Raw genomic sequence first — 26416 nt, forward strand, 5'->3', positions numbered from 1 at the left:
CCTTCCTCTGCCAAATAACAGCCAGTTTTGTTTTCTGGACAGTTTCTTGGCGTTACTGACTTATGCACTTAGGCTAATTGTCCTTTGAGGGCTGGTTACTTGGCCCCTGGACTCGCCGACGTGCCAGACTGAGCCCGAAGCTCAGAGGGTGGCCCTGGGTTTCCTGCACGCTGTCTGGGGGAGCGCACATTGTGTATCACCGACAACGCAGCATTTGAAGCCTTTAAGAAGAGCCCATTTGTGACGAAGGAGGAAGAAATGTGCTGTCTCTGGAAAAGAAGTGCATTTCGAAAACGAGGAGAGGATGGGTTGTTGTACAAGAAAGAATTTGTTCCTCACCAGAGAGTTTGCTGGAAATGAAGACGCGGCGATGCTTTATCCAGTTTCTAGCTGTACGAAACGGCTAGCAAGAGAAGTCCCAGTCCAAGTTCGGCGCGGACTGGGCTCCTGCAGAGAGCCGCTCGGAGGCGTGGAGACAAGCAGGAGACTCCGACGCGTCGCGCCAGGCGCAAGGGAAGAGCTGATTCCCCTACTCTGTGCAGCGGGATGCAAGCCGCCCCAACTGCTCTTCCCCTGTTCGGTTCTTCGGGAAACACTTCGCGTGCTTTGTTTCAGACGCCAACCCATCTTTCTCGGTTGGTCTACAGCTCCACCAATCCCGCCCGCCCAGGGCGGGGCTTCAGGGTCAAGGTGGACCAATTCCCCAGCCTCGCCCCTACACGCGCTTTCGGACCCCCGGGGCTGAGTGACAGTGGTCGGGTCCAACCTGCTCTCCCAGAACGTGGCCTCCGCCAGGGGCGTTAGGGAACGAGGCGCCGGAACCAATCGCATTGGACCTCGGGGGGCGGGGCCTCTTTGCCAGCTCCAGACCGGCGCTCTCCGCACTCCCTTTGCCAAATGAGAGATGAGGAGGGGCGGTCGTTCAGTCAAGGTTCAGCCAGTGGAGGAGGAGAGGTGGGCGGGTCGGGAGTGCCTGGCGGCGGGTCCTCAGCTCCCAGCCGAGGTGCGGCGAGCCGGTGGGGGGACCGCGAGGCGAGCGCGGGAGCCTGGGCGGCGAGCGCGGTGTGAGCTACCCGAAAATGCACTCGGATGCCGCCGCTGTCAGTGAGTAACAGAGAGCTAGCCGGCCGGGAGAGGGCGGCTGCCAACACTCTCTGCTCATCTCCCACAGTCCCCGGTCTGCGCCTCCAGTCCCAAAACGCACCGGGAGACCCTGCCCGGGAGCCACCCCTTCCCCTCCCGGGGCCAGGGCGGGCGGTGACGCTGCGGGCGGCGCGGGGCGGGGGCGGGCGTGGGGGGAAGGGGCCGGCCTGCCGGGGGAGGGCGGAGGTGAGGGGGGTGGGGACTGGCTCCATTTCAGTGTTGGGGGAAGGGGGGGCGGGACGTGCGATGAAGGGCCGGGACCAGAGTGTCCCGGGTGAATGGAGGTGGAGGCGGCGGCGGGCGCTAGCGAGCAGGGCTGGGGGTTGGCACCGGCGGCGGAGGAGAGAGAGGGAAGCGAGCGAGCGGGGCGCAGGGGTGAGGATTTCCTAGGGGCCGAGCGGTGCGGGCGGCTCCGTGAGAAAGGCGGGTGAGTGCTAGGGGAGCGCGGGGGCGGGGACAATGGGAAGAAGGGCTGGATGGCGGGGGTCGGGGGGGGAAACAATGGGGTGGGGGATTTGGGGCAGCGGCCGTGCGGGGCAGGAGGGCGGGCGAGGAGATGAGGGCTGATGTAATGGGAAAGCGAATGGTGGGAGGGATTGGGGTGTGATGGGATAGTTGGGGAGTCCGGCGGGCGGTAGGGCCTTAGGAAGCGTGGAGGGGTAACTGGGAGTGGTGAGAGGAGGCAGACGTCGGGGTAATAGGATGGAGCAGGTGTTGGGAAGGTAGGGTAATTGGGAGTGGAGAGGAAGAAGGTGGGGAGGGTTTGGGGTGACGGGTTGGAGGTAGGGGTAGAGGAGGTGCAGTGGGGGTGAAGAGCTGGTTGGGAGGGAAGGGAGGTTGGGAGGGGCCGGGGCAGGAGTAAAACTGTCTTGTCCAGATTCGGTCCGCGTGGGGCTGGGGGGAAGGTGTCAGACTACGCGTTTGGGGGAGGTGTATCCTCCCCCGGATTAGCGCCGGGTTCCTTGAGGGGGAGCTCTGAGGTTTGGGGTGCTTGGAAAGGAGGGGGCGGGGCTGAGGTGGAGGGGGCGGGGGAAGTGCCCAGAGGTTGGCGCTGGCCGCGGTTTCCCCCGAGCGGCGGGAAGCGAGGTCAGCGCTGGCGCGGGCTCTGGCTGCGGGAGTGGGAGGCGGGGCAGGGGAGCGGGCTGCGGGTTTTCCGTGGCGGGAGCCGGAGGGGTCGGCCCTGGAGGCCAGGAGCGTGGGGCGGAGGGTGGTCCCTGGCGGTCCGTGGATTTGGCAGTCTGTGACGCAGTTGTCTAATTTCTGGTCGTCAGGTGTGGAGGCTGGTGCCTCGGGACCCGCTTCCCTGTCGGGAGGGCCGGACCACAGGCCTCACGCAGCGCCCGCGGGTCGCGACCTCTCCCAGCCTTGCGGAGAAGGCGCTTTAGGGGTTTCCCTTAGGGTCTGGCTCCAGTCGCCGGGTGTGAGGCGAAAGGCAGTCCCGCGGAAAGGGGAAAAGCAGTCCTGCGGCATTCTGGGACTTGTAGTCCGGGCCGCGGTTGGGTTGGGTGCACGTGGGTAACTGTGGAAACGAGTCCCAGAATGCAGCGCGCCCCTCAGAGCTTCCCAGCTCTGCTAACTCGTGCTTTATTCCCCGCGGACTCGAGCGCGTTATAGGGAGGTGCTCCTGTCCCTTGGGACCTTCGCCCTGTGTCAGCGGCTGGGGGAGAGAACCAAGGCAGACGCAGTCCTTTCGCACTTAGGCTCTTGATCCCCGAGTTGATTATTTCCCTTTGCGTTTGGTGGCCTTACTTGCAGAATAAATGCTTGGTTTTGAACCATCTAGTCCATAGGTTGTGGAAAAACGTTCAAGATGCAACACAATCTAAAGCAGCGTTTAGGATGGTGTATATTTGTGGCATCCAGTGTATATAAACACTAGGTTAAAATGTTCCATCTTAGACAAATCTGGGAATGCAGTGGAGACACATGTAAACCTTGTGAAGATAGTATAAATTATGTGTTTGTAGTTCTTGGGCTGTTTGGATTGACAAAGGAGAAGGGGACTTTTGGAAAAAGGATGGGCTTGAAATGAATGACTGTTGGAGGCGGCTTAATGGAATTGAGGGTGGACATGGTCCCATTCATTTAAGCCAGCGTGAAAATGTGAAGATGAGCGAAGGGAATATTTGATGTCTTCAGTTTTCAAAGAAGCATGGGAAGCAAATGAGACTAGAGGAAGGTAAACTCAGTGCAGGACCTTAAGAGGTTTCCATGTTTTTTCGTTTCTGTTCTTTAATATTAGAAACCATCCATTTAGACTGTAGACTCTCCAAACATCACATCCTTTGCCAAGTTTTCTTTACCATTTATATGCGATGACTCCAAAACCTGTAATGATTAACTCAGAGATGACAGAGTATTTTTATGTGTTGTATAGGGTATTTTGAAACTGTTGGTAGCATGGTCACTAGAAGAGTATTATGATGACCCTAATGATAAAAATTTTACCAAGAAGTCCAAAGATTTGGAAACTGGTATGGTTACAAATGAACTGAACTTGAGTACTTGTGTGATTTTATCAGGAAAAAATTTATATCTATTTTATATTTTACTTAAGCTTATGGTGAAATACCCAGGAAATCCTTTGTGATATGTAACATGGTCATGTTTGTTTGTTTGTTTTAATGTGCATGTATCACTGGAATTTGCTCTTGTAAAGGGTGAAGTGTATGAGGTTGAAAACAAGGGCTGTACAAGATGGTGTTTTTAAAGAAAATATTAGGCTAGTCATTTTTTTCCCTTTTCTTTTTTTTCAATTTCATCCCAAAGGGCAGGTGCCCTATACACACACATGACACTCCCTCTCCCCCAGCCCCAAACCCTGGGTTCCTGTACATAATCACCTTATACTTTCTGCTCTGGTTTTTAGGTTCCTCTTTGATTTTTGGCCTTTGGGGAGGTTCTATGTTTTCTTATGAACAAAATTTTTTGACTGTTTTAAACAGATGGTTCCAACTTAATGATGGTTCGACTTTACACTGGTGCTAAAGCAATATGCATTTGATAAAAGCTGTACCTCGAATTTTGGATTTTGATCTTTTCCCAGACTGGTGATGTATGATAACTCTCTTGATGCTGGGCAGCAGGCGGCATCCCGTCAGACACAGCAGCTCCCAGTCAGACACAATACGCTTATTACCATTTTGTACCCAGACAACCCTCCTGTTTTTCACTTTCAATACAGTTTTCAATAAATTACCTGAGATATTCAACATTTTATTATAAAATAGGCTTTGAGTGAGATGATTTTACCCGAGTATATGCTAAGGTAATAAGAGTTCTGATCATGTTTAAGATAGGGTAGGCTAAGCGGTTATCTGTAGGTTAGGCATATTAAATGCATTTTCGACCTAGGATATTTTCAGTTTGCAGTGGTCTTACTCAGGGTAAGTGGAGGAGGATCTGTACTGGTAAGAATTTTCAGGTTATCTTGTCAATAACGTTGCCAGGAAAGAAAGCCCCTCATTTTCTCCACTTCAGAGGATTTCTGTACTTGTACTCTTTTCTTCCTCAGATCTTGCCTCCAAGAATTACCCCTATTAACACTTGATCACATTTTTTTCAAATATTTTTATCATTATATCCTTTTCTCTTTTCATCTTTAACTGCTCCCAGAAGCTCTTATTAGCTTATTGCTTGCTTCCTGACAATAATATATGCTTGCATTTTTCTCATCTCGATAATAACAATCTTGCTTAGTCAGCAGTGTAAAAATCATGGTTTTAGAAACTGACCTCATAATGACTTTTGTTGTATCAGTTAGGATGCCTCTGGCAAATAACAGTACTCAATCAAGCATGGCTTAAGTAGTAGAACTTATTATTGTTAGCAAGAAGTTTAGTGATAGATGGTTCTAAGGCTGGTGCAGAGTCCTAATGATGTCTTAAGAATCTAGGCTCTTTGTATACTTTTTTCCTCTCTTAGTATTTGGTTTATCAAGAGCCTCAGGCTCATTGCCTCATGTTTGCAATATGGTTGCTGCAGCACCAGACATCATGCCTATGTAAGAAAAGGAGGGAAGGAACATCCTTACAGTTCCCTCTTAACAGAGTGGAGTCTTTTTCTCACCTTAGTGACTTCCTCTTTAGTCTCACTGGGTAGAATTGACCTCATGCCACTGCTAGTTGTGAGGGAGGTGGAGAAAGTGAAAGTCTGGCATTTTCAGCTTCTGTTGTGGGATGTGGACTTTGCTAGGGTGGAAGAAGGGTGAGGAGAATGCTCTGGGTTAGTAGCCTGCAGTTATTTCCCTGAATCAGCTACTTTGTCCAGTTGTCTCTGGCTTGGACTCAGTTTTTTTAATCTGTTGATTTATTTTCTGTTTCATTCTAAAATAGAGGTGACTTACTAAATATAGATAAAATTCTGTCGAGAGAAAGAAAATACAGATTTACAGGCTACACATAAATGCTTGCCGTATGTTAGAAATGGGCCATATATTTGGTTCTGAGCTTCCTAGTAGCCAAAATAAAGAGGAAAACAAGACCAATTAATTTTATTCATTTGGTTAATGAAACTGCAGTTCATTTAATAACCCAAGCTGGAAGCTTAGACATTTCTCATCCTCTTTCCCTGGTCAGTAGCGAGAGAGAGGCTGTATCTCTTCCCATGCCTGTCCTTTCTTTTCCATACCTATTGCCATTGCCCTAGGTCTGATCCATTCTTTCTTATATTGTAATAACCAGTAATCCTTTTGCCAGGCTCAGCCTCCTTTTTATCCTCTCCATCACCAGTTGAATATCTTTGTCCTTACGATCCCCCTACCCCCAAACCTCAGAGGCTCCTAGTTGCTTACTGAAATAAGACTCCTCAGAAGCTGGGGTTGAACCTGTTCTGTAGTTTAAGCTCAGTTTTGAATTCCCCCAGCACTGCTCCCTCCCCACTGCCTTCAGTGCTACTTCAGTGGGAGTTTTGTGTTCCTTGTTCCCTCTCTCGAAGGCTCTCTCCTTCCATTGAATCTCCAAAGACTGTTTACTTCTGTTCTCAGTTTTATCTTATTTAACAGTAGCTGCTTGTTCATTTATTTGTCCCCTCCCCAATTAGATGATAAGCCCCCTGAGATCTGGGACTATGTCTTACTTAGTAACCACTTTATGGTCCAGCAGAATGCTTCGCTTAGGACCTCAAATATGTAATGAATTGAACTTAAATGGTCAACTCTTGAGCAGTTGGTGAATTATCTGGAAAATTTTAATGTTTCCTCCTGCTATCCTGCATGCTTCCGAGGTGTCTTTCATTGTCTTTAGATTTATCTTCCGGGCATACAAACTTATGCTTATTCATTCTATACCCTTTTTTGACAAAGTTGTCCTGTACAAACCAATTTAAGTAATATATATGTTTAAATACATGCAGATACCAGTTTTGAAGAATGTCTGTGGCATGGAGCATTTCTCAGAGAGGGAGTGGAGTGCTGGTGATATGCTGAGGGGCCCGAGAGCGTGCGTGTGAGAGTACGCGCGTCTGCTTCTGACCTGGTGTGTAACAGGCCGCCGAGGTGGGGAAGGCTTGGGCAGGGCTTGGACGGCCTGGATGTGTCTGTTTTTCCCCTCTTCTTGTTTTATGACCAGATTCTGGTCCAAAGGGCTTATTTCTTAATGTTAACAATACATTGAGGCTCACTAAAGGCTTGCTTTCTTTAGAAAGTGAACTATGTTAGTTGGAGGTGAAGTTTCTGAGCCTCTGATGTTAATGCTAACATCTCTTCGTAGGTGGTCAGCTTAAATTAGAGTTAATAGCTTTTCACAGCTTATTCTTTTTTCTTATTCTGAGATTCAAGTTAGGAGAAGTACCTCTTGAGAGTTATTCTGTTAAGCAGAATGTACATTTAAAAATATTTGTGGCTATAAAAGAGGCTATAATTTGTGGCTTATGTTTTAAATAGAAAAAGTATTGAAATTTTAAATAGAATCATATATTTTAGCAATTGTTGCATGACTGTTTCAGATCTAAGGATCTTTTTTCTATCATGTTCAGTATTCTAGTAGACAAAGTGACTGCTGCTTTAGATTTTAATTGTTTTTCTTTTAATCAGAGGATGCCGTTAATGAGTTATTTTCCATCTAGGAAGGTAGGCTTGTAGTTTTTGAAACTACTAATTAATATATTGAGTAAAACACTAAATGATGCAGAGGAAGATCCCCACCCTTCCCAAATAACATTACCTCTGGGTATGATTTTTTTTGGTTCCATCTTTAAAGATATTTTCCTTGTGAATATTTTTTGAAAACCTTTCATTACTTGCTGGCTGTATCAGTAGTACTTGCAGAGATGGTGTGTCATCCGTCTGTGTCCATGATGGCCTTTGCCAGTCTTCGGGGCCCAGGCTCTTCCTCTGATTGGGGAATTCTTACCATCAAAGGCAGAGCTGCCCAGATACACCCACACCAGGGTGTGAATCTGAAGCTGAAGGCAAGACATGGGAAGAAATTGGAAGTGCCAGGGGGCCATTTAAAGAGGATAGACAGTGGTGACCGCTGTCTCTAGAGGCCGTGGGAGCTGCAGTCCAGGCAGGTCCAGGCTGTGTCAATGGTGCGCTCTGCAGTATGCCCTTAGGCATTGTTTTGGTTGTACAGCTGATGTGCTTGGTCCTCTGGTTTTCCTAGAGATTCTGTGAACTACCCAATAACCTTTAAAAAAAAAAACCGCTGTTCATATAGCTAGTTGGTTTCTGATGCGCACAACTAAGAATTCGGACAAATCCAACATCCAGACCCGTCATGGGTTGGTACTTGGCCGAGGCCCTTGTGGAGAAGAGCAGTGGTCTGCCTTTCCACCCTGGTTGGTCTCTGTTCAGAGTCCAAGAGTACTGGCTCGAGGTGACCCAAAAGGCTAAAGGGGGACACAGGCAGTGTCAGTCGGAGCTGCCTTTGCCAGTGGTCAGGCAGGACTCTGAGGCACGCATCAGTCACCCCACCGATCACACTCTATGGAGCTCCTACTGCTGTCTGTGCCTGATTCCATCTTTGTCCCCCCACCCCCTCCCCAAAATTCTTGAGAATATTAGGTATGGAAATAATATTGGTAGAATATTTATTTTGTTTATCCAAAATTATATCTGACAGTCTTAATGGCTTTTTAATTGACTTTATTGAGTATAATTTACATTCTGTGAAATTGTACCCATTTGATAAATACGTGTGTGTGTAACCACTACTATAATTAAGATATAGAATGGTTTCATAACCCCTTAAAGTTCCCTTGTATCCCCTTGCAGTCTGTACTTCTCTACCTCCCACCACAGTTTTTTTAAAGATTTTTTTGATGTGGACCATTTTTTTTTTAAAGTCTTTATGGAATTTGTTACAGTATTGCCTCTGTTTTATGTTTTGGTTTTTTGGCCACAGAGGCATGTGGGATCTTAGCTCCCCAACCAGGGATCAAACCCGCACCCCTTGCATTGGGAGGTGAAGTCTCAACCCCTGGACCGCCAGGGAAGTCCCCCACCACAATTTTTGGCATTTAATATATATCATCTTAGGCCTCCTCCGTGTTAGTTGATGATTTGTCATTTTGCTGTTCATGGGGATAGTACAGTATAAAAAGGTGTAATAATCTCTCTCTGTCTTTTTACTGAACTGTTAAATCCAAAGAAAAACTATCAGTGCTGTATAAATTATAAATCTGGTAATTAATACTTTACCACATAGAATGGTCTTGAATTAGATGACTTGTTCCCTTGAAAGATTTTCTGGTGGATGGCTTTTCTTGCTTCTCTGTGGGCCAAAGGCATACAATGCTAGGATTTGCTCCTTGGTTACCGCGATTTCTTTTAATTGTTATCTGGGTCAGGCTGAGAGGCAGGAAAGCATAGTAGTTAAGCGTGGGCCCTGGTTCTGGGTTCTGCCTCTGTCAGTTGTGTGACCGTGGATAAATTACTCAACTACTCTGTATAAGCTTCAGATTCCTCATGCATAAAGAATACCTCCTGTATGGTATGGAGTTGTTCAGTCAACAGTGTTTATTGAACACCTACTAGGTACCAGGCCGTCTTCTTCATCTGTCATGAAGTTCCCCTTCCAGTGTGGGGGAAGATGCAGATAACAAGCAGGTAAATCATGTAGTATGTCAGATGGTGAGCAGTTCATTTGAGAAAACTCAAGCAGGGAAGGGCAGTGCACAGGTGCCCCTGTGTGTGCAGGGGGCAGAGGAGCAAGAGCAGGGACGTTGTAATTGTACGAGGCTCGGTCAGGGAAGGCCTCACTAAGAGGGTTGTCGGGCAAGCCCTGGTAGAGGTGAGGGGGCATTCCAGGGAGAGGGGACACAAATTCGGAGACTGAGGAGGGGAGCAAGGCTGTAAATGAGGAACAGCAAAGAGGCTGGTGTGCTAGGAATAGAGTTGGGGACTGGGCAGAGAGAAAGAAGTAGGAGGCAAGATCAGAAGTGATCCTGAGCATTGAATTAGATAGAACACAAAGTATTTAGAGAAACGCTTGGCCCTTTTCTAATGATTACTGTGTAATGACAATTCCTTCATTAGGCTTTAAAAGGAGACCCTTGAGAGGAAAACAGGTTATAAGAAAGAAAAGAAGCAAGTGAAGCGTTCCCTCACTTAGTCACTCACCAAACCTTTTCTTGCTGCTGGGTGCTGCTGTAACAGCATGACTGAGCCTGGTCCTCGTGTTTAAGGAGCTTCCTTCCAGCAGGCTTAGTGGTGGATGCAGAGAGGTCCTGCACAGTTGAAGTATGGGGCAGGGCAAGGTTATTTGGATGCCTAGGGTGCTTTGGGAACAAATAGGGAGTCATTAAAATTATACTTCAGGGAAGGGTTAGCTATTGTCATGTGGGTTTAGCTTTTGAAGTTTTATTATGTGAAGAAAAAGATGGGTGTGTGCCTGAGGGGTGAGGTGGGAGGGTGCTTTCCAAGCAGAGGGAACAGCCTGGCAATAGCATGGGTGTTGGATAGGCCAGAGCGAAGGGAGGCGAGGTGGAGGGATGGTCAGGAGCCACGTGGGAAGGGCTGAAAAGAGGCACCAGGGAGGGTTTATGAGTGGAAAGGAAGTGAGGGGAGAGAGAGAAGTTAGAGGAGGTGAGGCGTGGGGAGAGAAGAGGAACAAAGTGGGATGAGGAGGGGAGGGAGTGACACATGTTTATACGCAGTGATTATTCTTGGGCTGCTCCAGCTGCGGTGCCTGCGTTAACTCATGTGATCCTCACCACAGCGCTCTGAAGTACGTTATGTAGGTACTGTTACCATCCCCACTTTCCAGATGAGGAAGCTGAGGTACAGAAAGGTTAACTAACCTTCTCAAGGTCACACAGCTGATAGGTGGTGAACTGAGATTCTAACTCAGGCATTCTGACTCTGGGGTTTAGGTTCCCTCCACTGCCTATGAAATAATACTCACTGTTTTATCTGTGCTTTTCATTTAATCCTTATGGTAACCTGGCAGGTATATTGGAATTCCATATTTTGTCACTGTTATCTTTGTTTTGCAGTTGGTTCTTTTCTTCTTGGAATGGGTCCCAACAGAATAAGGTGTAGGATGAATTCCTCCTTTCCTACTGCTCTTCTTCCCCTCATTTCTGCCATCTCACAGTGACAGTGGGTGTTTAAAAATGGATTCTCGCTGGGCAACTGATTGTGGCAAAGAAGAGTATTTCCATACTTTTTCTTTACTCACTAATGAAATAGTCATTTTTAGTCTTAGATTTTATTTTAAACAGACATTTGTATTAAGCACTTTTTAAACACATAATTTTTATATATAGGAGATACCTAACAAGATTGCAGAAAAGCCAGAAAGCTTATCTTTCAGTAGAGCTACTAATGTAGTTTTTGCGTAACATCTTTGAAATGATTCTCTTTCCTTTTCCTGTAGTTGAGGGTGAGTTTAAGTCTTTTTCCCCTTTAAGATCTCTTTGTACAGATTCCATTCCCAAAATTATTAGACCGCAGATTACTTGTTCTTAATTAAACAGGAAGCTGAGAAGGAGTGTTGTACATTCAAGTCCAGGCAACTGGCTATTGAAGTGAGAGTTTTAAAGACCTGTCCTCTTGTCATCCCTTCTGCCCCGTCTTTACTCTTTGATCTTCTGGGTTCAGTCTGTCTTAGTCTCTTCTATGTTGAATAATAATAGGGATTAAAATAATAAACCTTCATTAGTGCCCAGTATGGGCCAGCACTGTGCTGAGTGCTTGGCATGCACCGTCTCAGGAGTCCTCACAAGCCCTTGTGAGGAGGGGCCTGCTGTTCTGGTCTAGTGAGGTTGGGTTATAGGCAGGGCCCTCAGCTAGGACGCCGCAGAGCAGGGACTCTAACCCAGGGCTTTCCGAGGCCAGAGCTGCACTCTTTACCGTAAATCTGGCCTCTTCTGACATTAGTGAGATGAGAGGGTGATTTTTACTCTGAGCAATGGAGTGGACGGATCTCCGTTCTTCCGTGGGTAGGGTAGGGTGAAGAGGGTGAATCTAGGGCCCTGTGTACCTTGTCACGGTGGGAGAGCAGCCAGACCGGCTGTCCTGGAGCGGCCGACTCCGTTGAGATGGCACCACCAGCAGGCACAGGCTGTGCAGTGGATGATGGGTGCTAGGTGGCACGCCGCCTGTCTTGGGCGGGTGGCTTCTCTCCCAGCCGCTTCTACAGGTCCTGTGAGAGTTAGGAGGAAAAAGCCAGCAGCAGTGGTGTGCTTGGTTGGTTTTAACTTCAGATCTTGTGTTGCATGAAAGCGCCGAGTCACCTGTGATGACCTGCTCCCTTTCCTTGTCAGTTTTCCCCTTTCCATGCTCACCTTTTTGGCTTTGTACCTTATAAATAGCAAATATTTATTGATGAGGAGAATGATATTAACACCTTCCTCACTGCTACTTTGCTTCATTTAGTTTTCACCTAGCTTTTCGACCTTGAAAAGCCTGGATCTTGATCTTTTCTTCACGCTGCAAGGCTTGCAGTGAATGAGTTGAACTCCCCTCTGGCCCATGCTGAGATTGTGATGTGGATATGGATTGGCTGCGGCAGGCTGGGGATCGAGGCGAGGGTGGGGACGGAACTCTCCTCTCTGGTTGCACTGTAGAGGCACCTGGACTGCTTGAGAAGCCTTTGACAACCCCACTCCTGTTTTTATTTAGTTGGTCTGGATTGGGGCCCGGGCCCTGGCAGCATTCGCACTGCCCAGGTGACTCTGATGTGCAGCGACTGGATTAATGCTCAGGAGCTTCCTGGGTGCTTGGGGTTTGGTTTGGGCTGGGGGGCAGAGGACTCCAAAGCTGCGGCTGCCCCCCTCGGGCCCTGCCCTGGGCGGAGAGCACAGGCCACCCCGCTCGCCGTGCAAGTGAAGCAGAGTGCCGTGGAGCTGCCTCTCAGGTGGCGCCTGCCGTGTGCCAGGCACCGTGCTGGGCACCTTGCGGCACGGGTTAGTTTGATCCTCACAGCGTCCTTAGGAGGCAAGCACTATTACCATCCATTTTATAGACCAAGAAATTCCTACTTCTGACAAGTTAGACAGGCGTGTGGTATGAAGCTGACCCACAGCCTGGCTTTTGGTTTTTTCCTAGCTGTGGAAAACTCGTTTCGGACCTTTGTGTTTTAATAATTTGGCCTCACATGTGAATATGTTTGTTTTAACGAATGAGATGTGTACTTGTGCCATCTCACATAGCTAAATGACGATCAGTTGGTATGCAGAAGTGTAAAGTGGTGTCTGTAATCCCAGTTGAAAATACTACTTTTTACAGCGTCAAAAGTAGACTTCATTTTATGGTAGATTTTGTCTGTCAAGTTATTTGGAGATAAAACTCATTTCTAATGACCTTTTTTACTTAAAATTGCATTTTGTACTTGTCTTGTAAAATGACTTATACTCTGTATGCTTGAGCTCGTGTATAGATCCTCCCTGACTTGTAAGCTGACACCCTCTTTACACTCTGGCTTCTGTAACCTTCCAGGGTACTAAGCAAATCGAATCTCAGCATTTTAAACGTGCTCCAGTCTCGCCATCGTAAAGCCCAAACTCAGCAGTCCCTCAGTCCCCCACCCACACCCCAAAAGCCATCACTGATTTAGTTCTTCATTTTCATCAGAATGTATTTATTAGTACATATCTGTGCATAGTGCTTATTAAAAATTTTTATACCCGAGAGCATTGCTCACTGATTGGCCACCTGGAGTTTAGCTAATAATAAAATACTTTTGTGAATCTTTAGTGACAAGAGGAAAGAGGTGTATTTAATAGAAATAATATAGGCGTTATGTATCTTTTCTGCACCATCTTTTCTCCAAAAAGGAAAAAAAGAAGTTGGTAGGTTGTTTTAGATTTTACCAGCTTCAGTATCTTTTTATTTAATATTAAAGTTCTCTAACTTTGTGTGCTTGCTTATTAACAACCTTGGGTGGGAAATGCTTTTTACCCCTGATGGAGTGTGAAGATACATGGACACTTGCTCCCATCAGAAATAAGCTAGAATGGAGGAAGGGGCTTTGGATTGGGAATTAGAAGATGTGAATTATCCCCAGCTTGGCCACAACTAGTTACCTGACCCTGCTTGGGCTAATTTTCGTAGCTCAAGGAGAATTTTTGAGACTTGGACAAAAGGACATGAAATGTTGAGCTTCCCTCTCAGCACCTAAAAGCAATCTTGTTGGTTTTCCTCCCAGTACCATCATCACATTTTGTGTAGAGGTTAGTTCTAAAGTCCACATGTAAGGTGAAAATCACCTGTATTAAAAATATCACTGGAAATACTTTCAGAAGGTGCCCCTCATCAGAGGTTGTCTCCAACACAGCAGTTCTTTCCTCTAGCGTTAGGACAGGTCGCAGGCTCTTCAGCTGAGCACAGTTGCAGCAGCTGGCTTATGTTTAGGGACTGTGTTTTATGAAGAATACATTTCTTTAAATACTTGACTCATACAAGGTTGTGAGATCCAGTGGAAACTGAGCTGACCCAGTGACCTTCAGATTCCTGTTGCCCAGCTCCCACTCATTAAGTAGAGGCCTTGAGGGCAGTTACTGGGACAATTGACTTTTCTTCTCTCTCCCTCTTCATTTTGCCAAGCAATTGAGTTGAATTTGTGTGAGTTGAATGTGGATGTCCTGCAATCCCGTTGTACTCAGGATGTCTTCCCTCCACTTTTGCTGCCACAGTCTACCTTAAGACCCTAATCATTTCCCACCTCAGCCACTTCCAGTAGTCTTCATGAAAGGCGGCTCTAAATCCAGGCCACACACCCGCCGTAGGGAAATTTATCTAAAAAACGGATTAAAACACTTTCATGGCACCCAGGCTCACAGCAGTGCTTCTCAGGCTTCTCCGCCAGCGTTCTGCTATGGCAGAATTAAGGACTCTCTGGATTCTGGGAGCGTAACTTGGTCTGGTGAAATTTCTTTCAAATTTTGTGCCATAGTCATTTTTTTGTTTTCATGTGAAACACTTGTACATGGATTACCTTTGAGTAGGACTGATGCTGCTTGAATGTGCCATGTTTATCTGTTACATTTGCATACCCTCTGATGGTCCAATTGGAAATACAAGTCCTTGGGAGATTAAACTCTCAAGCAGGATTCAGAGCTGCCTTTTTCTGACCTTGCCTGCCTTTTGAGTCTCCTGATACCATGCTGCTTCTCATATATGAAGATCTAATGGTGTGAATGCACTGAAGTACCCTGAACATATTGAATTTAAATCTTGATGCCTCTGTACCTGCATTCATTTATTCCTTGAGTATTTATTGAGCACCTGATGTTTCCCAGGTATTGCTTTAGGTACGAGGGATACAGCAGTGGACAAGAGCAAGCAAGTTCTGGCCTTTGTGAAGCTTACATTCTAATGCAAGAGGAAGATGACACACAAATATGACATATATGACGAGGTACTAATGCCATAAAGAGAAGTAAAGCATGGTAAATTGATAGTGAAGAAGGGGTCCTGTTTGTTGGGTCTGGCAAGGTTCTGTAAGAAGGTGATATTTTAGTGGCCACCTGATTGTGAGAGCAAGCCATGTTATTATTGGAGGAAAGAGTGCTCAATGCAACGAGAATAGCACGTGCAAAGGCCCTGAGGTAGGAGCATGTTTGGAGTGTTCACAGAATAGCAGGAAGCTCACTGCAACTGAGAAGAGTGAGCAAGGGGAAGATGAGTAAGAGACGAGATTGGATACATGGGTAGAGGCGGAATGTGCAGAGAGAGCCCTGAGTCCATGATACAGAGGACTTTTCTTTTGCTTTGGATGCCTTCCCCTTCCGTGCTTTGGGTGAGGTTGAAATTAATTTGTTCCACATGGTAGTTGGTTGCCCCTCAGTTTGCTGAATAATTATCTCTTGCCCATTGGTTTAAAAAAAAAAAAAGGCAAAAGATTTATTCGATCTGAAGAGAAACCAGAGTATTACATTGATTTGAAATGCCAGTTAATCATATTAATTATATGTGTTTATACATACTTACAAACATACAGACATATGTTTATTAGCTCTCTTCCGTTGATTTGTATTATAATTATAATTACCTCTATACCAGGCATTGGCAAACTACAGCCCATGGCCCCAGTCAGGCCCACCACCAAGTTTTTATAAATAAAGTTTTATAAATAAAGTTTTATTGGAACACAGCCACACTCATTTGCTTGTGTATTGTTTATGGCTGCTTTTGAGCTACAATGGCAGGGTAGTTATAACAGAGGTTGGATGGCTCACAAAGCCTAAAATATTTAAGATTTGGCCCTCTGCAGAGAATTTACCAACCTCTGCTTTATATTATGTATTGTCTGATAGGGCAAGTTCTTCCTCATTCTTCTTTTTCAACAATTTTTTGGCAAGTCAAGCACGTTTGTTCTTTTCAGATGAACTTTAGAATCGATCTGCCAAGCTTGCCTGACTCCCTTCCTTTTCCCCCACCTCTTTTTTGGGGTAGGGAAGTGGGAGGCAGGGAGAATAGGAATTTGACTGCATTTAATTAATACTTTAGTAAAGGGTGAAGTGACCGCCTTACAATACTGGGTCTTTCTATTCCAGGAATATAATACCTCTACATTTTTGTCTTTCAGGAAACTTTCATTGTTTCTTCATTTGGCTGTTGCATGTTTAAGTTTATTCCTATGTGTATTATTGCTTTTCATTGCTGTTGTAATTAAGATCACCTCCCAGCTATATTTAACAAGTGACTATTTATGTCATAAAAGAAAGGTTTGGATTTTTATTTATTTGTTTCTCACCCTCTTATGGAAGTAAACTCCTCTTAGGACTGTTAATTCTGAAATTTGATTCTTTTGGTTGATGGTCATTGTCTGAACTTACCAATAATTGTTTTATTCCTAATATTTATGTCTCTGCCTATGTTGTGGGATTCTATACCAAGAGTAGTTTGGGGGAAGTGAATTTTGACTCTCATTGGCGTTCACTTTCTTCCATTATGTAGGTCACAGCAAATGGTAATTATGTAAAAACCCAAACCAACCAACCAAAAAAAAAAACCCCCTGGAAAACTTTATGCCCAGTCAGCAGTTGTTGATCATTTTTAAGCATGCCCAGAAGATAATTTAGGCAGACCATTTATCAAGCAGGCTATGCCTTTCTGCAGAGCCATTTGTCGCTTTTAATACAGAATGTAGGGTTTGCATGTCACACAGGAGAGTCAAACCCAGGGACTACTGTGGAGGGCCTTTTGATCATGGACTAAAGTTGACTTAACCAAGCATTTATACTTTGGAATTAAAATATGAGCAGAAGGAGATTTTATGAATGAGTTAGTACTTTCCTAAATATGTTCTCTGTAAAGCATTTGATCTTTATCCTTAACATCTATTCCTAAAGGATGTGAAATCTATTTTAGATTTCAAGGTCTCTTACTTGCCCTGAGCACTGAACAGATGAACCGTAAATTCAATATGTGTTAACCTTTGTGGGTTTATCTTTTAATGCCATTTTGGTCTTTTTTTCCTGAATTTGTGTCTACTCCCCAGCTTCTTACCTTGGTGAAACTAAAGAAGAACTATTCTGTTCATGCTGCTGTTCCTTTTCTTTTTCCCTTTCTTTTTGGTGAAGCGATGATAAGGTGGTTATGGTAGTAGACGCTGGATATGGAAATAGAGAATTGCTGACATATATTATGTGACTTGTGAAATGAACCTTGTTGCTTGTGTTATCTGTAAAGTGAAGCTTCATGTATAGAACCTGATCTTAAATGCTTTTGTATATTTTTTTCCACCATCATTATGAACGTCAGTTGGTGGTATATGAATATAGATAGAAATGCCATCATACACAGTAGAGATGTATCAGGCCACATGCCTCAGTCACAGAGGGAGCTCCAACTTTGAGATCTTTGATGTGGGGCTTGACTTGGACCTACAGAAAGTAGAAACCATTGTAGATAGCTGTGTGGTGTGGAAAATGGTATAATCGAATAGTGTGATAATTGGTGTCTTTTATTCGGCACTCACTGTGATCCAGGCATTACATTGGCTGTCTGCCACATCTAGGCATTGTAATCTCACTTCACAACTGAGGACGTTGAAATTTAGGTTTAAATAACTGGTAGGCCTGAGATTCAAATTGACTGTTAGACTCCAGAGTCAGGTTGTAAAGCTCAGTGAGTGGTGTTTTGGCAGAAACCGTGTGTGTGTGTGTGTGTGTGTGTGTGTGTGTGTGTGTGCGCGCGTGCACGCGCGCACGTATATAGAAGGATTTAGCAGTTTTGTTTAGATTCTCCTGTGTGAATGTTGACAGTTGAATTAACATCAGGGTGGTATGGCATGAGTTTTGGAGACCTCATTGCTGCAATGATCTTTGGCAAGCCCTTTCTGTGTGGCCTCAGTGAGAGAGAATCTAGACCCTTAAGTTTTCTGGTTTTTTTTTTGGGGGGGCCCAGGAGCTTAATTAATATTTCAGGATGTTAATGTAGTATATCATTTGTCTTCCAAATTTTAAATTGAGAGAGTACAAAAAGGGGGTTTATGGCTTGGTCGTAGGTGCCAGGGGAGGGGGGCAGTGTAAGATTAAGCTCCCCAAAGCCTTTGCAGGTCAGGAGGAGGCTGTTGCTTCTAGTTTTAGAGCCCCCTACACAGCTTTATGAAATAGAAGCATAAGTAAATAAATACACACACATATAGACACTCGGATACCCCAAATGGTTTTTAATCTTTTTCTGTGCAGTCGCACTAATTAAGACGGAAAATCAAGGTCTGTGCACATTATGTCATCATTTACCTTAAATGTGGCTAAACCATTCAGATGCCAAATAATTAATAATGCAAAATAGTTAACACATGTCTATATTTGAGGCCCTGCTCTGGTTGCCTCTCAGCCAAGAACTCTGATTCTTTGGACCATTCTCGGTGGCTGTGCCTGCGGCGTGCATGTGCCAGAGCCGTGCATGTGCGCATGTACACGTGCAGCCCGCTGCTCCCGGCAGCGGCGTGTGCATGCTATGGTCTCCGCTGCCTGCTGGCCCCTCTGCCCTCCAGGCCAGCCTAGACCTGGATTCCTGGCACAATTTAGAAAAGAGAGTGAAGCTTTCTAAATGCTGACAAGTCTGCTTGCTTTCCAGATTCGGAGCAGCAGCCCAGAGAGTCCAGCCCCAGCAGAGACAATTCGTGTTGTAGTGTCTGCGCTTTGCATCTGATATGTGTCCCACATAAAATTCCAGTGAAGGGAGATTATTTTCTTTTTTATCCGAATGGCATAACTTGGAAAGTTACAGTATCTTTTCAAGGTTATTTTCAGACTAACCTTTACTAGTCTTTATGATAGTAAAGAAAAGGAACTACTGTAAATCTTGATATTTTATGAAAATACTTCTATTGCTTGTTCAAATATGAAATCATTCAGAGACTTTTAACCCATATTTGCATAGCCTAATATGTAGGCAAGCATACTTAACTTTATAAAAAACATTTGAAATTGGAGATTCAAAAGCCTAACAGTTTAACTTAAAGTTTTATGTTGTGCAGGATTGTATGGTGGAGCAACTTAATTCGTCTTGTGTGTATGATTCATTGTGCAGTTATTAGAGATGGCATGTGGAGACAGTCTTTGATTTGGCCATGTTTCTCTGTGAGTGTGAGCTCTGCCTCTGTGTTTCTGGTTCTGTGGCACATTTTACTGTTGCCATGCAGGTAACTATAGACTACATCCCAGAGCCCTGGCCTTTCAGACTGGGAGCTTGCAGGATAGTCCTTTGATCTGTCTGTGTTTGTTAAATTAGGAAGGGGAGGGGCTTAGATTCCATTTCTGCTCTATGTTATATAAGAGCCAACAAAATAAGTATATTGTAAGAAATGCCGAATGGTTGAGATGCTTTCCTATTATTTTCTTGCCAGGAGCTTGATATTGTGCTAGTAATTCTGGGGAAGAGAAAGAGAAAGTGAACAAGGTTCATTTGAGATCTGTCTTCTATTTTTGTGACTTGTTTAATTTGCTAGCATTATTGATATTTTTCTTTTAAGCTCAAGTTTATTGCTGATAGGCTATTATAACTACTGAAGTATTTTTGTTTTACCTTACAATTCACATGAAAATGTCATGAACTTTATTTTAACATGTGGTTGGGAATTTAATTGTCAGACTTTATTTCTAGCAGATAGGTTGGTAGTTGCATGTTGTATCTTATTTAATAAGTATCAAATTAATGGAGATAGAATTCAGTTGTATCAAAACATTTGTTTATCTTCACTTCTGAGCTTTCTTTTTTAATAGTCTTTTTGCAATATAAGAAGTAAATGACACTGAATTTTCCCCTTTTCTTTTAAAGACTTTCAGCTGAACTCTCATCTCTCAACACTGGCAAATATTCATAAGATCTACCACACCCTTAATAAGCTAGTAAGTCAATCTTTTAAAGACAAAACTACCAGCCGTTTAAAGTAGTAGTTTTAAGTGGATTTGATAAAATTTGGATTATGGATATTAAGATATCAGCTGTTTATGAAAATATTGAATTTTAAAGCTTGCTGTATGGTATGTGATTTCTTGGTAATGATGAACATATTTCTTGCAGAATCTAACAGAAGACGTTGGCCAAGACGATCACCAAACAGGTATCTATAAATGCTAACACTACTTAATTTTAAATAAACCTCCTAATATAAAGTTATAATGCATTCCACTAGCAAGTTGTTACTTGGTTGAGGATTGTTCTTCAGGGTGTATGGAGGTAGCCATCTCACAGCTCCTTCCCTGGAGGAAATCTGTTCTAGGGCTCTGGTTTACAGAGTACTTCAGTTCCTTTAAAGGGGCTGGGGAGTCTCCCCAGTGGTTTCAAAATAATCATTTCTCTACTGAAGTGTTTAGTTTATACTAAAAAGTTGCTACACTTGTGCAGTTTGGAAGGTATTGCATAAATATTTGTTGACTTGAGATGTAAAATGAGTTGATAGGTCGGTAGGGGCTTGTGTGTGTATGTGTTGTATAGGTCTTGAGGATTTATGAATGGGAAAACTGAAAGTTGATAATTGTAAACAGTTCTCTAGCCCTGTGGTTCTCAAACTGTAGCTGGCATTATAATCACGGAGGTGGGGGGTAGTTCCAATGGATTGCTGGGCTCCACCCCCAGAGTTTTTGATTCTGTAGGTTCGGGGTGGGGCCCTAGAGTTTGCATTTCTAACCAGCTCCCAGATGATGCTGATGCAGCTGGTCTGGAGACCACACCTTGAGAACCACTTCTCTAAACTGTAATGATCATAAAGTTCAGAAACTTGCACTTGATCTGTAGTTATGAAAACTTCCAGGAAAAATGATTAAAATATATTTTAAAGTTTTTGAAAATTACCACAGTAATACATGATTGTTAGAGAATTATGAATAGCACAGAAGCAAATGAAGTAAAAAGCCACAATCCTCCTTCACGTCTCCCAGTCCAGCCTTCCCCCAGTTTGCCGCTTAATGTTTGTTCTTTCAGACATTTTTGAACCTGCATATATTTTTATAGTAGTGGTTTTTTTTTTAATTTATCATTGATGAGCTCATACTCTACATACTATATAGCATCGTTCTTTTTTCATTTAATTTTTTAACTTAATGGTGTATCTTGGAGGTTGTTGGGATTTAGAACTCTCCCCACCCTTCCCCTCCAGATTGGTTCAGGACCAATTGAAAATTAGGCACAAGATGGAGATTGAAGTAACAGTTGTGTTGGAAAGCACAGCTTAGAAGAGCAACAAAAATGCAGAGGCTTTTCAGTATTTCAACTTAATTAGATAGCCTTACACGCAATCACTGCCACAGCTAGTTAAGCACAGCACACCTCCCGGCCCCTCTCTAACCCACCACTTATGGTGGAAGGGTATCAGCTTCTGCTGGCAGGTTGATCTGAAAGCGAGTTCAGAAGGGGCTGGGCCCCTCTGCTCAGTTCCTCCCTGCCCCAATCACCAGTTAGATCAGACATTCCTTCTTCCAGAGGAAGGAATGAGAGAAGGGGGAATGTATTCTAGAAGGCCAGGCCACGGAGGGTCCCTTCACCTGATCTTTCTGTTTTAGTAAATATAGGTCAACTCAAGGCAGTCAAAAACAGTTTGCTTAATAATTTTATTGATTGATTGATTATAGCTCCTTAATTTTAGAAGCAGTGTATGCACATGGTTTTAAAAGAAATGTCAGAAAGGTGTAAAGAAGCGAAGGTTGCTGGCCCATTTTATGAGCCCTAGCTCCCATCCCCACTAGTACTACACCCTTGACTCTCCAGAGATAACTCTTATATTCTTGTATTTGTTTCCCAAATGACGATGATATATGTTTTTCCCCAAATACAAGTATACCTTTGTATGTGCCTCTTGTTTTTGTCACTCAGTATATCTTGGGGATCTTTTCATTGCAGCACATTTATAAAGCTTTATTTTTCAATGACTGCATGATTTTCTGTTTCATGGATATATCATAATATGTTTCTATTGATACACATTTAAGTGTGTTTAACTTTTAGCTAATTTTCAGGGCCAGTTTTAAAAGTTAAAAAAAAAACCACATTTCTCTCTACTATTCTGGAACAATATATTGGTAGACATCAGAGATTTTTTAAACTTAAGAGTTAGTGTAGTTTTGATTTTTTAAAACTGAATTTTGTGTTTGTAAAGCCTTTAAGTTGTCTTTCCCTTGGCTAAGGTAATAAAACATCTAAGTGCTGAGTCTTGTACATTCTGTAGTTAAAGTTGAACTTTGGATTTGAATGAGTACTGTTACCGTGGTAATTTCACATTTAAATATTTAACCTGAATATGGCAATTTAATAACTATAAGCTATAATTAAGGAAAACGAAAGTGGAGAGTGTGTTTGGCCTCATGCCTCCTCTTTCGCCCTTGGGGACAGTAGATGTGCCTGATATTTGGTATATGACTTGCTGGTGCAGTGCCTGGTACCTCATACGTGCCAGTCAATGTCAATTAACATTAGTAATTTCTCAGAGTGGTCCATTTCCCCATCTGGTTATAGCATCACTTGTGATTACCATACCTGACAGAGTATACTTTAAAAATTAAGTAACATAAAATCCGTAGTGTTTGGAAACCTGAGAAAGTTAATCACTATAGTGCCTCTTTGTAGTGCCTCTTTGAATTTCTTGGCCCATCAGTAGTCTGAGCCATTTCTATAACAACTGTATATGGAAGAGCCAAACTAAGTGCAAAAGAGGCCTGTATCTTCCTGCTCTGTTTCCTTTAACACTTTTCTTTGGTGCTTTCAGTCTTCCACCAGAAAAAGAAGAAAGAAAAAAAAAAGGAGAGAGAGTGTGTATGTTAAAATTGGAGAAGCAGCACAAAATACTAGGAGTGAATTTAAAAAACCAGAGAGGACCCCAAAAAAATGATGGAGGATGATAGATGTCAAAAGTCAGTATTGTTTAGAGAGAAAGGAAAGGAAATTTTTTGGTCTTAAATAGTAGGATAAAACTTGCGCATTTGGACACTACTAGTTTTACTGAAGCAAGCAAGTAGTTCAATGCTCTGTTCAAGAAAATGAAATAAAATATTTAGGTACTGGTAAGATGCTTAAAATGCATCCTATTTACCAACTTAAATTACTATACCTTTGTGACATTATTCAGTGAAAAGTGAGGTGAAATGGCTATATGAAAAGTATTGAAATGGGGGAATGAACATGTAAAATGTTATTAAGTGAGTCAAGGCTATATGATACAACAAACTCATTATAATGAAAATTAGACAGTGAGATTTTTGTATTGGAACATGCATTTATACTAAGTTTGGAAAAGTCAGAAAAATTCTCTAATTGTATAAACCTCTTTGAGGATGACTAGAAACTGGGCACACAGTTTAATATGTCTTACAAAAAATGAATCCTGAACAGGACCTTTTTTCACTTGAGGCCCACAGCAGGAAGATTAAATTATTATCAAAACAGCCAGCTGCATAGGCATTAAAAGGCCTTTGGTTTGATCCAGGTGAACTTAAATTGCTCTTTAAAATTGATTTTTCTGGGACCAAATATTGGAATAGATATGTTAAAAATGTTGGTGGTATTTCTAGTTGTTTAACGTAAGAAGAATAGCTATATTCATTGACCTCCTGATTTATTTGAAAATATGGTCAGTTAATAGAATAATTTATTTGTTCCTCTTAAAAATTGAACCAAAAAGAAATGACCCTGAACTCAAATCATAACCTTTGGTTAAAAAATAGAAACAATTTTTATTGCCTTCCTAAGGATCACTTAAACACTTCAGCATCAAGAAAGAGCTTCTAACGATGGGAGAGGCAATTTCAGAGTCACTGTCACAATGAAGAAATATTATAGACTGAACACCAGAATATCTATCACGATAATGTGAAGGAGCCTGAACCATAGTTTGGGATTACTAGTTGAGATTATTCATCTCTTCCTACTTCTTTATTATTGTAATAAAAAGGCTTTTTCTCTTTCATAAGTACCTGCCAGACGTTTCTAATGAGATTTAAGATGGATCCTTAAAATCTTTTTCATCACTGTTTTTTCTTGGGTGATTGGCAGATATTGAAAACTTGCAGCTCTGATCATTTCAAATCAGTTTATGGGTTAAGTCGCTTTAATTTGTTAACTATTTATTGAATAGGAACCTTCAGGTGCTCCACTTATTGGCCCGTTGTCTTATCTGTAGAATTAGGGTGGTAATAATATCTGTAGAATTGGGGTGATAATAATACCTCTCAGATTTGTGAAGATAAATTTGAAAGTGATTTGTAGTTACTAATTTAAAACTTCAACCTTAATATTTTGCCTCTACCTGTAATATCAGATCGTTTATACCTAAGTAGATACTTGTAGCAGGTTAAAATAGCTAAAGCTTCTTTGAAACATAAACATTCCATAACATTGTTGTTTACAGTATTTGCTTACTGAATTTTCTTTTTACTCTAAAAATAAAGTTTAATTAAGGTAGATAAAGTGATATAAGTTCTAAAGCAGTAAAGTCTAAATTTAATGATACGAGTAAATACAAATTTGTAAAACATTCATTTAGGTTTAAGTGTTTTTATTATAAAAAGACATCACAGAGTTATTTTAAGAAGCAGACATTCTAGAATATTTGTGTTTAAAAAAAATCCGACCTGCCAGGAAACTTAGAATCAAGTGCTTTTCTTAACTGACAAATGGGAAAGAAAATCTGAAATGGTGGTGTATTATCTATTCATAGATGTTTCAAATTTCTGGAAACATACTGATCTCTAAGCAGAATTTGATTTACGCTTGTTTTAGGAACACATTTATTCAACAAATATTTGCAAGTCTACTGTGGGACTCTCAGTACTGTATATACTGTATTACTACTGTACTAAGATGATATATTAGCTGCTGTGTCTGCACAGGTGAACAAAGCAGAACCCTGCAAACCAAGGTGTACTTTTGTGCATGAACCTAAAAACCTGAGTTGTTGCTCTTGCTCAGGTAGGATCCCTGGAGCCATGCGGGGTTGGGGGAGCAGCTTTGGGGCCACCGAGCCGTGAGTTGTGTGCTCTTCGTGTATTTTTGTTGACTTGGTTCATGTTGGCAAATTATTTTAGGTAAACTTGTTTTCCTCAGCGTTAAAAAATTACTTTTGGGCTTCCCTGGTGGCACAGTGGTTGAGAGTCCGCCTGCCGATGCAGGGGACACGGGTTCGTGCCTCGGTCCGGGAAGATCCCATATGCCGTGGAGCGGCTGGGCCCGTGAGCCATGGCCGCTGAGCCTGCGTGTCTGGAGCCCGTGCTCCGCAACGGGAGAGGCCACAACAGTGAGAGGCCCGTGTACCGCAAAAAAAAAAAAAAAAAAAAAAAAAAATTGCTTTTGAGATAGCTTGGAACTTTTCACTGTCATCATGGGTTCCAGGGTTCTACCTGTGGAGCTGTGCTGCGTCGTGCGAGTTGGACTCGTCCTTCCTGTGAGGTGGGGGTGGGTGGCGAGAGGCTTAGTGAGCCAGTGGGTGCCTGGGCTGTAATGGGCACCGGGGATGAACAGATGCCGTTTCATTGTGAAGGGTGGCCCCTAACAGTCACTCGCTTATGCCGATGATTGGAGCAGAGAGGTCTGAACGAACGCCATGGGAATAAGTGAAAGAACAAAACGCCAAATTTGGGATGCTTTTGGACTAAAATATGAGTAAGTTTTACACCAGGAAAAGTGATTTGTGGAACTTCAACAGTAAGAAAAAAAATAAAGTTGAAAAAGTTACTTTATGATGTTTGTATGTTTACCAGAAACATGATACTCCTGTCAAGTAGGAATCCGTGAAAGCAAGACATTATGCCAGTGTTTCCATGAAGAGGCAAATAGCAGAGGAGCCGGTGGATTTATCTTTATTGGTGAATATTGGTGAAGACATTATTTTAAATGGTGTTCATCTTCCCACGTGCTGAGGAGATGAGTGCATTTCCTCTGTGTTCTGCAAACGCTGGTGGGAGGGAGAGGTTCCTCCCGGAACAGATGCTCAGAACCCGACCGTGACCAGTACCAGGAGACAGTGTCTTTCCTTCAGACGTGCACGTCCAAGGTGGGAGAAGCAAGCCTCGAGGTTGAAGGCAGACTCGTTTCTGAGCAGCGTGGCAGGCTTTCCGGCAAGGCGGGATCCACTTTTTCATTCTGCAAGCTCCACCCCGAGGCATTAACGGACAAGAATAAATCTTGATCGTTGGCAGTCTGCAAAAGCTTGGGTCTCCGTGCACCTCTTCAGACCTTTCTGCGTGCTTCAGTGTAAACAGGACTGCCGTTTCACCAGGAGGACGAGTGGGGCGTGTGTGGTGGGCAGCACGTTCTCTGGCTCTTTCTCTTCCTGATTTTGCTGCTGTTGTGGGGAGAGAGATATGGGCGTGCCTTGTGTCTCTGAAGAACCTCCTACTCCCTCCGTTGTTGGGCTCTGGGAAGGGTGGTTGAGGATCGTTGTCTTTT

At 43.4% G+C, this 26416-nt stretch overlaps 1 protein-coding gene across 6 annotated transcripts in view; it reads left to right on the top strand.

The window, feature by feature from the left end:
* The first annotated feature begins 952 nt into the window (after positions 1 to 952).
* Positions 953 to 26416, top strand: part of DCUN1D4 (defective in cullin neddylation 1 domain containing 4) — a 68726-nt gene continuing 43262 nt past the window's right edge. For 2 of the 6 annotated variants that reach the window (XM_022564482.3, XM_089911913.1), the window contains exons 1-3: positions 953 to 1104; positions 19820 to 19890; positions 20066 to 20105. In XM_022564482.3, the coding sequence (XP_022420190.1) occupies positions 1080 to 1104; positions 19820 to 19890; positions 20066 to 20105 (136 nt within the window). In that variant the 5' untranslated portion in view covers positions 953 to 1079. Of the gene's footprint in view, positions 1105 to 1541; positions 1571 to 14826; positions 14946 to 19819; positions 19891 to 20065; positions 20106 to 26416 lie in introns of those variants that run through there. The other 4 variants (XM_022564507.3, XM_022564489.3, XM_022564472.3 and 1 more) reach the window with 4 other exon arrangements.

This window comes from Delphinapterus leucas, chromosome 5, assembly GCF_059928025.1.
Source record: "Delphinapterus leucas isolate spDelLeu-1000000601 "Yukka" chromosome 5, BTC_Dleu_Yukka2, whole genome shotgun sequence".
NCBI classification, from domain to species: domain Eukaryota; kingdom Metazoa; phylum Chordata; class Mammalia; order Artiodactyla; family Monodontidae; genus Delphinapterus; species Delphinapterus leucas.